Source organism: Bos javanicus, chromosome X (genome assembly GCF_032452875.1).
Source record: "Bos javanicus breed banteng chromosome X, ARS-OSU_banteng_1.0, whole genome shotgun sequence".
Taxonomy (NCBI): domain Eukaryota; kingdom Metazoa; phylum Chordata; class Mammalia; order Artiodactyla; family Bovidae; genus Bos; species Bos javanicus.
In genome coordinates, this window is record NC_083897.1 from 66,218,372 (window position 1) to 66,233,861 (window position 15,490).

General features: G+C 36.2%; 1 protein-coding gene across 3 annotated transcripts in view; it reads left to right on the forward strand.

Moving 5' to 3' along the window:
• The window catches only part of PLS3 (plastin 3), a 96,682-nt gene that overhangs the window by 42,595 nt on the left and 38,597 nt on the right, over window positions 1-15,490 (forward strand). Inside the window, exons 2-3 of one of the 3 annotated variants that reach the window (XM_061409538.1) lie at window positions 4,505-4,589; window positions 7,647-7,727. The exons of 1 other annotated variant lie outside the window; for it this stretch is intronic. In XM_061409538.1, the coding sequence (XP_061265522.1) occupies window positions 7,655-7,727 (73 nt within the window). In that variant the 5' untranslated portion in view covers window positions 4,505-4,589; window positions 7,647-7,654. The remainder of the gene's footprint in view (window positions 1-4,504; window positions 4,590-7,646; window positions 7,728-15,490) is intronic. One more of the 3 variants, XM_061409539.1, reaches the window with a different exon arrangement.

Below are 15,490 nucleotides of genomic sequence, written 5' to 3' on the forward strand. Positions count from 1 at the left end.
CAGTCTTCCTGTGTTAACATACTACATCCTTGGGTGGGGAACAAGTTTGCTGCAAGTATGCAGGATTCAATCAAGGTGTTTATGGGGCAATAATCATCTGTTTTGCTTCCTAAACCCCAATCTGGGATGTTTTACTTATTTTGAGAGAAAGAGTACAATGAATGTCCTATAAAGAGGGTAGTGAAAGTGAAAGTGAAGTCGCTCAGTCGTGTCCGACTCTTTGCGTCCCCATGAACTGTGGCCTACGAGGCTCCTCTGTCCGTGGGATTTTCCAGGCAAGAGTACTGTAGTGGATTGCCATTTCCTTCTCCAAGGGATCATCCCGACCCAAGGATCAAACCCAGGTCTCACGCATTGTAGACAGCCGCTTTACCGTCTGAGCCAAAGAGGGTAGAGCTTTCAGTAATTTTAATTTGTACAGTTTCTAAAAATCTGATATTCCTGGCTGCTGCTGCTGCTGCTAAGTCGCTTCAGTCGTGTCCGACTCTGTGCGACCCCGGAGACGGCAGCTCACGAGGCCCACCCTGTCCCTGGGATTCTCCAGGCAAGAACACTGGAGTGGGTTGCCATTTCCTTCTTCAATGCATGAAAGTGAAAAGTGAAAGTGAAGTCGCTCAGTCATGTCCTACTCTTCGCGACCCCATGGACTGCAGCCTACCAGGCTTCTCCGTCCATGGGATTTTCCAGGCAAGAGTACTGGAGTGGGGTGCCATCGTCTTCCCTAAATTATTTAAATACGGTATTTTCTTCTAAGATAGTACTTAATTGCTGGATTCCATCAAGTACCCATAAGTAATCTTAAGGACAAACCTTTTTTTTATTCATGCTGCTGCTGCTGCTGCTGCTGCTGCTAAGTCGCTTCAGTCGTGTCTAACTCTGTGCGACCTGAGACAGCAGCCCACCAGGCTTCCCCGTCCCTGGGATTCTTCAGGCAAGAACACTGGAGTGGGTTGCCATTTCCTTCTCCAATTTTTTTTTTTTTTATTCATAGTGAGAAAAAAATCTGCATTAAATAGTTAATTTAAATATTATGATTTTTGTCAACTGAGGTGTGTATTGTGAGGCTTTTAAACTTTGCATTGGATTTCTTAGTTTTAGTTCAGGTGCTTCAGGGTAGCATTTATTTATTTACTTTCAAATAATCATAAATAAAATGGAGTTTATTTAAGTGGGAGACTCCTAAATTAAACTATGTTGTTATCCTGAACGAAACAAATATTCTTTGGGTAATATATACGTGTTACAGTTCTTTTAATTCTTAGTCGTGTCTCTTCTTGTCTCCTGTAGCTGAAAAATCTGAGCTATCAGTGTAAAAGGGGTCACTTTAGGCTTTCATGATGGTATTTAGACAGGAATAAGAAATTAGGAAACTTGAAAGTGTATTTTGTGGTTTTTTTTTAATGATGCATTTTATTAATTATTTTAAGTAAGCATGTGCCTTGAAATCATTTCTATGAGATGTATGTATATCCTAATTTTGCAGGATGAACAAAAGTGCTACTTTCTTGGCCTGCTTGAGATGAATTTAATAATCCTTAAAGTTTTCAGAGTCTTTCCCCCATATCTACCTTTTACTGCAACCACTAATTCACTTTGTGTCAAATCATAATTATCTACATCTTTGTCTTCCCCAGATTGTAAATACTTTGAGGGCAGGAACTAGACATATAACAGAGACCTGGGTAAAATTGTGTGAGGATAAAAGTGCATATGTGTTAAGGGAGGGGTATAAAGAAGAGGGAAGACATTTCTACCCTGTTAGCCCTGCTGCCTGCAAAGGGGAGAACTGGGAGAGAAGGACTGATTCAGAACCCACTGGTTAGCCAGAATGAAAGGTGCTGCAGGTTGGGGCTGGGGCTGGGTATGGGGTGGGTGGGAGGTACATGTCCAGAACCACTTTTGCCTAATTTTCTTTTTTATAGAAGTGATATAACAATATAAGAATAATACATACTTTTTTTTTAAATTTTTTGGAACTCTGCATCAGATGGGTATACCTTTCCATTTCTCCTTTGCCTTTTGCTTCTTTTCTTTTTTTTTAAATTTAAATTTATTTATTTTAATTGGATGCTAATTACTCTACAATACTGTACTGGTTCTGCCACACATCAACATGAATCTGCCACGGGTATACACGTATTCCCCATCCTGAACCCCTCTCCCACCTCCCTCCCCGTACCATCCCTCAGGGTCATCCCAGTGCACAAGCCCCAAGCATCCTGTATTGAACCTGGACTAGTGATTCGTTTCTTATATGATATTATACATGTTCCCATGACATTCGCCCAAATCATCCCACCCTCTCCCTCTCCCACAGAGTCCAAAAGACTGTTCTATACAACTGTGTCTCTTTTGCTACCTCGCATACAGGGTTATTGTTACCATCTTTCTAAATTCCATATATATGCATTAGTATACTGTATTTGGTGTTTTTCTTTCTGGCTTACTTCACTCTGTATAATAGGCTCCAGTTTCCTCCACCTCATTAGAACTGATTCAAATGTATTCTTTTTAATGGCTGAGTAATACTCCATTGTGTATATGTACCACAGCTTTCTTATCCATTCATCTGCTGATGGACATCTAGGTTGTGTCCATGTCCTGGCTATTATAAACAGTGCTGCGATGAACATTGGGGTACACGTGTCTCTTTCAATTCTGATTTCCTCCGTGTGTATGCCCAGCAGTGGGACTGCTGGGTCATAAGGCAGTTCTATTTCCAGTTTTTTAAGGAATCTCCACACTGTTCTCCATAGTGGCTGCACTAGTTTGCATTCCCACCAACAGTGTAAGAGGTTTCCCTTTTCTCCACATCCTCTCCAGCATTTACTGCTTGTAGACTTTTGGATAGCAGCCCTTCTGACTGGCTTGATATGGTACCTCACTGTGGTTTTGATTTTCATTTCTCTGATAATGAGTGATGTTGAGCATCTTTTCATGTGTTTATGTATGTATGTCTTCTTTGGAGAAATGTCTGTTTAGTTCTTTGGCCCATTTTTTGATTGGGTCGTTTATTTTTCTGGAATTGAGCTGCAGGAGTTGCTTGGATATTTTTGAGATTAGTTGTTTGTCAGTTGCTTCATTTGCTATTATTTTCTCCCATTCTGAAGGCTGTCTTTTCACGTTGCTTATAGTTTCCTCTACATATAAAACTCTAAAGACTCCACCAGAAAATTACTAGAACTAATCAATGAATATAGTAAAGTTGCAGGATATAAAATCAACACACAGAAACCCCTTGCATTCCTATACACTAATAATGAGAAAATGGAAAGAGAAATTAAGGAAACAATTCCATTCACCATTGCAATGAAAAGAATAAAATACTTAGGAATATATCTACTTAAAGAAACTACAGAGCTATATATAGAAAACTGTAAAACTCTGGTGAAAGAAATCAAAGAAGACACTAATACATGGAGAAATATACTATGTTTATGGATTGAAAGAATCAATATAGTGAAAATGAATATACTACCCAAAGAAATCTATAGATTCAATGCAGTCCCTATCAAGCTACCAACGGTATTCTTCACACAGCTAGAACAAATAATTTCACAATTTGTATGGAAATACAAAAAACCTTGAATAGCCAAAGCAATCTTGAGAAGGAAGAACGGAACTGGAGGAATCAACCTGCCTGACTTCAGGCTCTACTACAAAGCCACAGTCATCAAGACAGTATGGTACTGGCACAAAGACAGAAATATAGATCAATGGGAAAAAATAGAAAGCCCAGAGATAAATCCACGCACCTATGGACACATTATCTTTGACAAAGGAGGCAAGAATATACAATGGAGAAAAGACAATCTCTTTAACATGTGGTGCTGGGAAAACTGGTCAACCACATGTAAAAGAATGAAACTAGAACACTTTCTAACACCATACACAAAAATAAACTAAAAATGGACTAAAGATCTAAACGTAAGACCAGAAACTATAAAACTCCTAGAGGAGAACATAGGCAAAACACTCTCTGACATAAATCACAGCAGGGTCCTCTATGACCCACCTCCCAGAATATTGGAAATAAAAGCAAAAATAAACAAATGGGATCTAATTAAAATTAAAAGCTTCTGCACAACAAAGAATAATATATTGTTAAAAAACATATATTTTGGATTATTATTGACTCACAAATTGCCCAAACAAGATGGAAACTTTAGAACTGAAGGAGAGGCCACGTGTTTTCAATTTTCTGAGACAGTCTCACTTTCAAACTTTCTATGCCATTGTTCTGTGTGATGTCATTACTAGAGAGGGGCAATTATTTCACATTAAAAACATGATTACTTAAAATATGTGTAAAGAAAATTAGAGTGAAACCTATAGAGTATTTTGGTAATCAGAAATGTTGAACATCATATTAGTAAGGTATAGAATATTTTAAAAAATACCATTAGCAGGTTGCAGGCTAACTTAGGCAAAATCATTTTTTACTCTCCAAATCTTGAAAATGACTGCCTTTGTATACAACTGAAGATCTTTCTTTACCCTATAGATCCTGAGACTGCCCTGAAAGGTGTTTTTTACACAGCTTATCTACTGACAAGTTGTCCATCTTTAGTGACATTTTAACACTAGAGGTAAGAAAAGTTTTATGAACAGACAAGTTTTTGAAAAGTCTGCTATTTAATTTTTTAAAAATATGAGTCATTATAAATGTGTGTTGTATTAGGGTGGAAACATAGCGAATAGTATCATATGGTCATTTTAAATCTTTGCAGGGATTTGAGAAACCTGAGTTTGAATTCTAAAAGGAGTAAGAATATTTACCTCAAAAGGCTGTTATGAGGGTTCAGAGAATTAGTAGGAATATGAATTTATCTGATGTAGGGCTTGGCACATAGTTGTTGAATGGATGAATTTATGAAAGTACTAATTTTTTGAGTCCCTTACTACATGACGAATTGTGGTTAGTTCTAGAAGTGACAATGATGGGTGTGCAGAAGACAGATGTGGTTCACTCTCTTTTGAGCTCTTCTGTATTAAATATTAGGCATCATGGCAGACAGAAGAGTTGGCAAGTAATTTTTTAACTTTTAATAAAAATGTTTAAAAGAGATAAATATAAGATCTCAAATGTGCTTTTCATATAGTTTTTGAACTTTAACAGGCAACACATTTAGGGCAGTGACACTATCCTGTATGATACTATAATGGTATCCATTTTGTGTATACAAAATGCATAGTATGTACAGCACAAAGAGTGAGCCTAATGTAAACTGTTGACTTAGGTGACAATGATGCATTAAAGAAGGTTCATCAGTTGTAACAAATGTATCACTGATGAAAGATGTTCATAATAAGGGAGGCTGTTAGAGTGTTAGGGCAGGGGGTATATGGAAACTAAATTCTCTGCTTTTTGCTCAGTTCAGCTAAAAAGTAAATTTCTTTAAAAAGATTGTGTATGTGAAAGTCACTCAGTCATGTCCAACTCTTTGCAACCCCATGGACTTTAGCTGGCCAGGTTCCTCTGACCATGGAATTCTCTGGGCAAGAATACTGGAGTGGGTTGCCATTTCCTCCTCCAGGAGTTAAAAAGATTAAATGAGAAAAGAAAAAGAAAAAGACAACAAATAATCATGTGCATTTCCTTCTGTCTAAAAGTTGTTAATAGGTTTGTATGTGGGGATTTTCCATTGTAGTACAGACCTCCTTTCTCTATTGCAGGAATCAATCAAGATTTTCTGTAAAGGTCCCCTCATAAATATTGTACACCAAGAGGCAAAATAAGAATATTATATTATTTATGTCAAGGATTTAAATATTGTTTCTACAATTTTTTACTGACAAAATTCAAAAAATAATAACTATTTGAGTACTTTTTTCGGCAATACAGCTGTAGTTATGAGAAAAAATGGAATTCTTTTTTTTTTTTTTCTGGGATAACATTTCATTTTATTGAAGTTCAAACATTTGACAGCAGATGTTTACCTGAAAAAAAAAAAAAAAAAAACATACAGATGGTTGGAGCCATACAGAAATAAGCAGTGGTCCAGATTGGTCCCACAGACCATAGTTTGCCAAGCCCTGTTTGTTGGTTAAATAGGTAAAATAGGGCCAAATCAGGAAGAGTATAAGCTCAAATAATGTTAATAAGTTGTGTACACAAAGATGTGTTGATAAGCATGCTCTTGTGTGTGTTTCTGTATCAAACCCAAAAATAATTTGTTTTAGTTGATTCGTTCTTTAATGGGGATGATTGGTAGCTATTAGTATGCTCCGATTTGAACATAAGATTTTCCACAGTGAATGACTCTTAAATGACTTAAGGGGAAAAAATGGTAACTATATGAGGTGATACATGTGTTAACTTACTTTATTGTGGTTAAGTTACTATATATTTCACAATATATGTATATATCAAGTTGTTATGTTGTACAGCTTAAACTTACACAATATTATGTCACATATCTCAATAAAGACAGAAAAAAGGGAACTAGCCAGTAAGATAGATAGATGCTAATTGAAAAAGTTATTTTTTAAACATTTATTTATTTATTGGCCATGCCATGTGGCATATGGGATCTTAGTTCCCCCTCCAGGGATTGAACCTGTGCCCTTTGCAGTGGAAGCACAGAGACCTAACCACTGGACCACCAGGGAAGTCCTAAAAAAGTTATATTTTATTTGAATCTTTAGTCACATAATTTTGACTTCATTTTGGCTCATATAACCAAGAATCTATCATTGCTTGCTACCTTGCCCCTTCTTTACATTCTTTGAATGCAGCATAAGACTTTGTCCTTGAAAGGAAGATTGAGAAGTATTTTTGTCTGAGGAGCTTTTGACCAATGATAATTTCTCATTTGTTTTCTTCATTATGGCTGTAGCTAGAAATATGGGAACCTATTCAGATAGTTCTAGTAGTTTGCATTTCTGTCTAAATTGTCCCTAAAATGAGAGTTTACAGAATTGCTTATAATATATTCATCACAAATTTTTTGTCTTAAAATTTTTTTCTTCCAGTTTTATAGATATAATTGACATACAGCATTGTAGAAGTTTAAGGTGAACAGCAAAATGATTTATATACATCATGAAAAGATTATCACAATAAATTTATTAAACATGCATTATCTCATATAGATACAAAATAAAAGAAAAACATGTTTTTCCTTTTGATGAGAACTCTTAGGATTTGCTCTCTTAACAACTTTCATATTGTAGTTATCATGTTGTACATTACATCCCTATTACTTACTTATAACTGGGAGTTTATACCTTTTAACTGCCTTCATCCAATTCCCTATCCTCTGGTAAACCCCTGCATCTTGTAACCACCAATCTCATCTCTTTTTCTGTCAGTTTGTTTTTGAAATATAATTGACCCACAACACTGTTAGTTCTTGTTACCTAACATAGTGATTTGATATTTCTGTACATTCCAAACTGATCACCAGGATAAGTCTAGTTTTAATTATGTCACCACACAAAGATATTAGTTATTTACTATATTTCCCACACTGTACATTTCATACCTGTGACTCAGTTATTTTTCAATTTATAATTGGAAGTTTGTACCTCTTTACCTTCCTCACTTCTTTCCTCCCCCTCTCCCCTCCCGTCCTGCATCTACCTGTTTGTTCTCTTTATCTGTGACTGTTTTCAAGTCTTAACCCTTTTTGGTTTCTCCTTAGATCTTTAAATGGATGAGATGGCTACCACTCAGATTTCCAAAGATGAGCTTGATGAACTCAAAGAGGCCTTTGCAAAAGTTGGTGAGTTGTTTTTTTGTAGGGTAACTATGGTAAAGCAGTGTTTATTTGGCACTAATGAAAGTTATTTCTCTGAAAAATTATGTGAATGGTTAATCAGGAAACTAGTTAAAATCTATGGAATAAAGTTCTAGAAGCCACACTTTAAACTGTGTCATTGCTAATTATAGCTAGTATCTAATATGGTGAGAGGTTTTTAGTCCAGGGTCCCAGTCTTTAACTGGGGGCTTCTGTGGCTCCTGAAATTTGTAGACAAATTTTGTTTTACCATATTTTTCTGAGGAGAGGATTTGAAGCTTTCACTATATTCTCAAGGAGCCAACTGACCCCCAAAATGTTAAGAACCATTAGATGATATTGTGTGTGTGTGTGTGCATGTGCGCATGTGTGTGCATGCTCAGTCATGCAGTCATGAGTGACTCTTTGCAACCCCATGGACTATAGCCCACTAGGCTCCTCTGCCCTTGTAATTTTCCAGGCGATAATACTGGTGTGGATTGCCATTCCCTACTCCAGGTGATCTTCCTGACCCACCTGGGAATCTGGGATGATAGTTTACTTTTAATTAACATGGCATTACTGCCTTTTTCATGGATGTATTGTGCCTTTGGATAATGCACACTGTTCTACCTTCTTGAATTATCATATGTATAAGATGGGAAGGATTATCATACCATTTGTCTTATCCTTTAACATCATATAACATGTCTTCAAATTTAGCAGCTATGGAAGCAACTTATAGTATTTACCTTCCATTATTTAAGTGCTCAGGTCAAGTCAGTAAAGATAATGAGAAAAGACCTGATTATTGATGTGTGTACTCAACAGGTGCTTTCAGAGGGAGAGTATTACTGTTTGATATCTTCTTAATATGAAGTTAAATTATAATAATTTGTTATTTAAACCAGAATCTACTCTTTGACCTGTGTTGGAAACCCCAAGTGAAAAGTGAGAAAATACACATCTCTTGTTGTTCACTTGCTCAGTCATGTCCGACTCTTTGTGACCCCATGGACCGTGTCATGCCAGGCTTCCTTGTCCTTCACTATCTCCTGGAATGTGCTCAAACTCATGTCCATTGAGTCGGTGATGCCATCCAACCATCTCATCCTCTGTCACCCCCTTCTCCTCTTGCCTTCAATCTTTCCCAGCATCACGGCCTTTTCCAATGAGTCAGCTCTTTGCATCAGGTGGCCAAAGTATTGGAGCTTGAACTTCAGCATCAGTCCTTCCTATGAATATTCAGGGTTGATTTCCTTTAGGACTGACTGGTTTGATCTCCTTGCTATATTCCCATATATTTGTGAGTATATTTATGAAGGCATTTGGTAACAACAACATGCCTTGGGAAAGGTAATGACAGTCCCCCCCACCCCAACAGCCAGAGTGACTATTCATAATCCCATCAGAATTCTAACTAGGAAAAAATAGTCCTGAATCTTTAACATGACTATGTGTGTGTATGAAAAAAAATATAGTTAACTTGCCATTCATACCACTTACTGGACTACTCAATGTACTACTCAATTTAATATTAAATTGATTATGGAAAACAGCAGGTGGATTCTTGGCTGCAAGATTATTTATATCACATTATTCTGTAGAAATTGTTTTTTTTTTTATCATTGTTTCCTTTGGACTTTCTGTTTTATTTTTATTCATCTTCAGTGTTGGGGACAGCCTTTTATTTTTTTATTTTTTGGTTATCCATTTTATTTTATTTTTTGAATTTATTTTTAATTGGAGGATAATTGCTTTACAATGTTGTATTGGTTTCTGCCTAATTTGTTTTTTTATTGCTAGAATTTTGGTGTGGATACCTTATTATTGCTATTACTTAATCTTCAAAGCCTCACCTCCTCAAATCAATGTTTACTGTTGAATACAGGTTTTGTTCTCATGTGCAGCATCTTAGAAATATTTGTGTGAAACATTTTTTAAAAAATAAAATTAATTCAAATATTATTTACCTGATGGCACTGGAATAGTTTTGTCAGTAAAAGAGCTTAATTGCTCTTTTAAAGCTTAATGATATAAAAAGGGGTTGACCAATTATCTCCAAGGAGGAAGTGGGGCTAAATTGGGCTAATGAGGAATCAATTAGAACTTGGACTGCAACAAAGGGTCATTGTAGAACTTCTGTCTTACTTTAAATCATATATTTTGGAGGGTTTAGGGAAGGCAAAGACCTTCTCAAAGCTGAGAGACTGGACCATGTGTCTTACTGAAGCCCTACCAGGCATATATTCCTGTGATATGTAGACTCTTATCACTCTGTGTGCTATAAACAGGAATTCTGGAGTCCAAATTTTCTACCTGTTCCACATAATATTCTTTGTATTCCCCCTCAATATCTAGCTCACTGTTGTACACGTTTAGTTTTCAATGCATACATAATTCCATTCTAAGGAATTATACATAGTCTTTTCATGTAGTAGGACTTTATCACAAAGGGTCTTTGTTATGAAGATTTTCATCATGGCAGAATTTATTGCTGAAGGATTTGGCCATTACAGTGTAACACATAAAATTTGTATTTTTCAGCATATTAAAAACTGTGTATAGTCTTTCAGAAAAGTGTTTAAAGACCCAGTTGAATCTAGATTTTCTTTTAAAATCTTTGTAGTTTTTAGTTATTCTTATTTACAGAGACCTTAGGCAACAACTATCAAAGGTATTATGGAAATCCCTTTTTTTTTCCTTCATTCAGGAAAACTTGTTTTTAAAAACAAGGTCCATATCTTATTTTCCTGACAAGGACAATTCTTTTTTATGGGGAGGGAAGGGAGGACTACTTTATCTCAGTTCAATTGTGACAAAATATGGAAATCATTATATGATTTTTCCCATCTATTAACAATAATAGCCTTGATTATCTCTTTAGAAATTCAGCAAAATCATAGTGTATGGAGAAAATCTCTGTAATTACCACTAATCATGGGTTTTGTTCAATCAATTAATACTGCTTTAAAATTCCCTCTATTAGCAATAAAAATCGAGTACTAAGACTTAAAGTTTTCCTTTCACTCACTTTCTGCACCTGCTTCATGTTAAGTTCCAAGCAGTATATTTTCATCTAATTATTTTCATTTTCTCAATATTTGTTTCCAGTATTTCTCAATGGGATAGCAGAAGCCTTGGCTCTCATTTTTTCTTACATCATGATGTTTCTGTTTTAATTTAAATGCTGCAAGGCTGCATAAATTCATTCTAAAGAAGAATACATAAAGCTTTTCAGAACACTTAGGAAGTAAATATTTTACCAAGTAGAAAATGTCTTTTACATTTTGAAACTTTAATCTTGTTAGGGAAGCTAGAGTTCATTTGAATGATTACTTGTCATAAAAGTAAATTCATGTAATATAGAAATTCTCAGATTGGCTTTAGTCCTGCAAACACTTACATCTGACTTTTTTCTCTCCTTAGCAGCAGCCACTCTGCTTTAAAAAACAAAACAAAACAGGAATTCTACACTTTTGAAGTTAAAGAATAATGGGGCTTCATAAGTGACTAGGAATACTGTGGGTATATTCCTTTGAGGCTGCCCACCAAACTAAGCCAAAAATTTTTGGTTATGGTAATTGTAGCTGTACCAGATTTTCTCATCTCAGGAAGTTAAATGTTATCAAATTACTTGATATTCTCTAGTATATAAAAATCACATTGAGATGATGTGACAAAAAGTACAGTGATTTCATTTAATTAACTTTTAGTATTCAGTAAAATGACACCAGTGTATATTTGTTTAATTACGGCTTAAAACATAAAAACTGGCCAGAAGGGAATGGCAGGACATACTTAAAGTGATGAAAGAGAAAAGCCTACAACCCAGATTACTGTATCCAGTAAGGATCACATTAAAATATGAAGGAGAAATCCAAAGCTTTACAGGCAAGCAAAACTGAGAGAATTCATTACCACTAAACCAGCTCTTCAACAATTGTAAAGGATCTTCTCTCGACAGGAAAAAGAGAAAGGGAGTATAAACTTGAACCCAAAACAACAAACTAAATGGCAATGGGATCATACTTATCAATAATTGCCTTAAATGTAAATGGGTTGAATGCCCCAAACAAAAGACAAAGACTGGCTGAATGGATACAAAACCAAGACCCCTATATATGTTGTCTACAAGAGACCCACTTCAAAACAAGGAACACATATAGACTAAAAGTGAACGGCTGGAAAAAAGATATTCCACACAAAGAGACCAAAAGAAAGCAGGAGTAGCAATACTCATATCAGACAAAATAGACTTTTAAAACAAAGGCTGTGAAAAGAGACAAAGAAGGACACAACATAATAATCAAAGGACTAATCCACGAAGAAGATATAACAATTATAAATATATACGCACCCAACATGCTGCTGCTGCTGCTGCTGCTACGTCGCTTCAGTCGTGTCCGACTCTGTGTGACCCAATAGACAGCAGCCTACCAGGCTCCCCTATCCCTGGGATTCTCCAGGCAAGAACACTGGAGTGGGGTGCCATTTCCTTCTTCAATGCACCCAACATAGGAGCACCGTAATATGTAAGGCAAATGCTAACAAGTATGAAAGGGGAATTTAGCAATAACACAATAATAGTGGGAGACCTTAATACTGCACTCACACCTATGGATAGATCAACTAAACAGAAAATTAACAAGGAAACACAAACTTTAAATGATACAATAGACCAGTTAGACCTAATTGATATCTATAGGAGATTTCACCCTAAAACAAGGAATTTCACCTTTTACTCAAGTGCACATGGAACCTTCTCCAGGATAGATCACATTCTGGGCCATTAATCTAGCCTTGGCAAATTCAAAAAAATTGAAATCATTCCAAACATCTTTTCTGACCACAATGCAGTAAGATTAGATCTCAATTACACGAGAAAAAATATTAAAAATTCCAACATATGGAGGCTGAACAACATGCTGCTTAATAAGCAACAAATCACAGAAAAATCAAAAAAGAAATAAAAATATGCATAAAAAGAATGAAAATGAAAACACATAACCCCAAACCTATGGAACACTGTAAAAGCAGTGCTAAGGGGAAGGTTCACAGCAATACAGGCTTACCTCAAGAAACAAGAAAAAAGTCAACTAAATAACCAAACTCTACACCTAAAGCAACTAGAAGGAAGAAATGAAGAACCCGAGGGTTAGTAGAAGGAAAGAAATCTTAAAAATTAGGGTAGAAGTTAATGCAAAAGAAACAAAAGAGACAATAGCAAAAATCAAGAAACCTAAAACCTGGTTCTTTGAGAAAATAAATAAAATTGAAAAACCATTAGCCAGACTCATAAAGAAACAAAGACAGAAGAATCATATCAACAAAATTAGAAATGAAAATGGAGAAATCACAACAGACAACACAGAAATACAAAGAATCATAAGAGACTACTGTCAGCAACTATTTGCCAATAAAATGGACAACTTGAAAAATGGACAAATTCTTAGAAAACTACAACTTTCCAAAACTAAGCCAGGAAGAAACAGAAAATCTTAACAGACCCATCACAAACACAGATATTGAAACTGTAATCAGAAATCTTCCAGCAAACAAAACCCCAGTACCAGATGGCTTCACAGCTGAATTCTACCAAGAATTTAGAGAAGAGCTATGAAATTAAAAGACACTTACTGCTTGGAAGGAAAATTATGACCAACCTAGATAGCATATTGAAAAGCAGAGACATTACTTTGCCAACAAAGGTCCATCTAGTCAAGGCTATGGTTTTTCCAGTGGTCATGTATGGATGTGAGAGTTGAACTGTGAAGAAAGCTGAGCGCCGAAGAATTGATGCTTTTGAACTGTGGTGTTGGAGAAGACTCTTGAGAGTCCCTTGGAGTGCAAGGAGATCCAACGAGTCCATCCTAAAGGAGATCAGTCCTAGGTGTTCATTGGAAGGATTGATGCTAAAGCTGAAACTCCAATACTTTGGGCACCTCATGCAAAGAGTTTACTCATTGGAAAAGACCCTGTTACTGGGAGGGATTGGGGGCAGGAGGAGAAGGGGATGACAGAAGATGAGATGGCTGGATGGCATCACCGACTCGATGGATAAGAGTTTGAGTGAACTCTGGGAGTTGGTGATGGACAGGGAGGCCTGGCGTGCTGTGATTCATGGGATCGCATAGAGTCGGACACGACTGAGTGACTGAACTGAACTGAACTGAACACCTATCCTATTCAAACTCTTCTAGAAAATTGCAGAGGAAGGTAAACTTCCAAACTCATTCTATGAGGCCACCATCACCCTAATACCAAAAGCAGACAAAGATGCCACAAAAAAAGAAAACTATAGGCCAGTATCACTGATGAACATAGATGCAAAAATCCTTAGAAAATTTCCAGCAATCAGAATCCAACAACATATTAAAAAGATCATACATCATGACCAAGTGGGCTTTATCCCAGGGGTGCATGGATTCTTTAATATCCCCAAGTCAACCAATGTAAAATACCACATTAACAAATTGACAGATAAAAACCATATGATTATCTCAATAGATGCACAGAAAGCCTTTGACAAAATCCAACATCCATTTATGATATAAACCTTCCAGAAAGCAGGAATAGAAGGAACATACCTCAACATAATAAAAGCTATACATGACCCACAGCAAACACTATTCTCAATGGTGAAAAATTGAAAGCATTTGCCCTAAAGTCAGGAATAAGACAAGGGTGCCCACTCTCACCACTATTATTCAACATAGTTTTGGAAGCTTTGGCCACAGTGATCAGAGCAGAAAAAGAAATAAAAGGAATCCAGATTGGAAAAGAAGAAGTAAAAGTTTCACTGTTTGCAGATGACATGATCCTCTACATAGAAAACCCTAAAGACTCCACCAGAAAATTACTAGAGCTAATCAATGAATATAGTACAGTTGCAGGGTATAAAATTAACACACAGAAATCCCTTGCATTCCTATATACTAACAATGAGAAAACAGAAAGAGAAATTAAGGAAACAATTTCATTCACGATTGCAACAAAAATACTAAAATACTGGGAGAAGGCAATGGCACCCCACTCCAGTACTGTTGCCTGGAAAATCCCATGGATGGAGGAGCCTGGTAGGCTGCAGTCCATGGGGTCGCGAAGAGTCAGACACGACAGTGACTTCACTTTCACTTTCCACTTTCATGCATTGGAGAAGGAAATGGCAACCCACTCCAGTGTTCTTGCCTGGAGAATAATATATCTACGTAAAGAAACAAAAGACTTATATATAGAAAAGTATAAAACACTGATGAAAGAAATCAAAGAGGACACAAATAGATGGAGAAATATACCATGTTCATGGATTGAAAGAATCAATATAGTGAAAATGAGTATACTACCTAAAGCAATCTATAGATTCAGTGCAATCCCTATCAAGCTACCAACGGTATTTTCCACAGAACTAGAACAAATAATTTCACAATTTGTATGGAAATACAAAAAATCTCAAATAGCCAAACCAATCTTGAGAAAGAAGAATGGAACTGGAGGAATCAACCTGCCTGACTTCAGGCTCTACTACAAAGCTACAGTCATCAAGATGGTATGGTACTGGCACAAAGACAGAAATATAGATCAATGGAACAAAATAAAAAGCCCAGAGATAAATCCACTCACCTATGGACACCTTATCTTCAACAAAGCAGGCAAGAATATACAATGGAGAAAAGACAATCTCTTTAACAAGTGGTGCTGGGAAAACTGGTCAACCACTTGTAAAATAATGAAACTAGAACACTTTCTAACACCATACAAAAAATAAA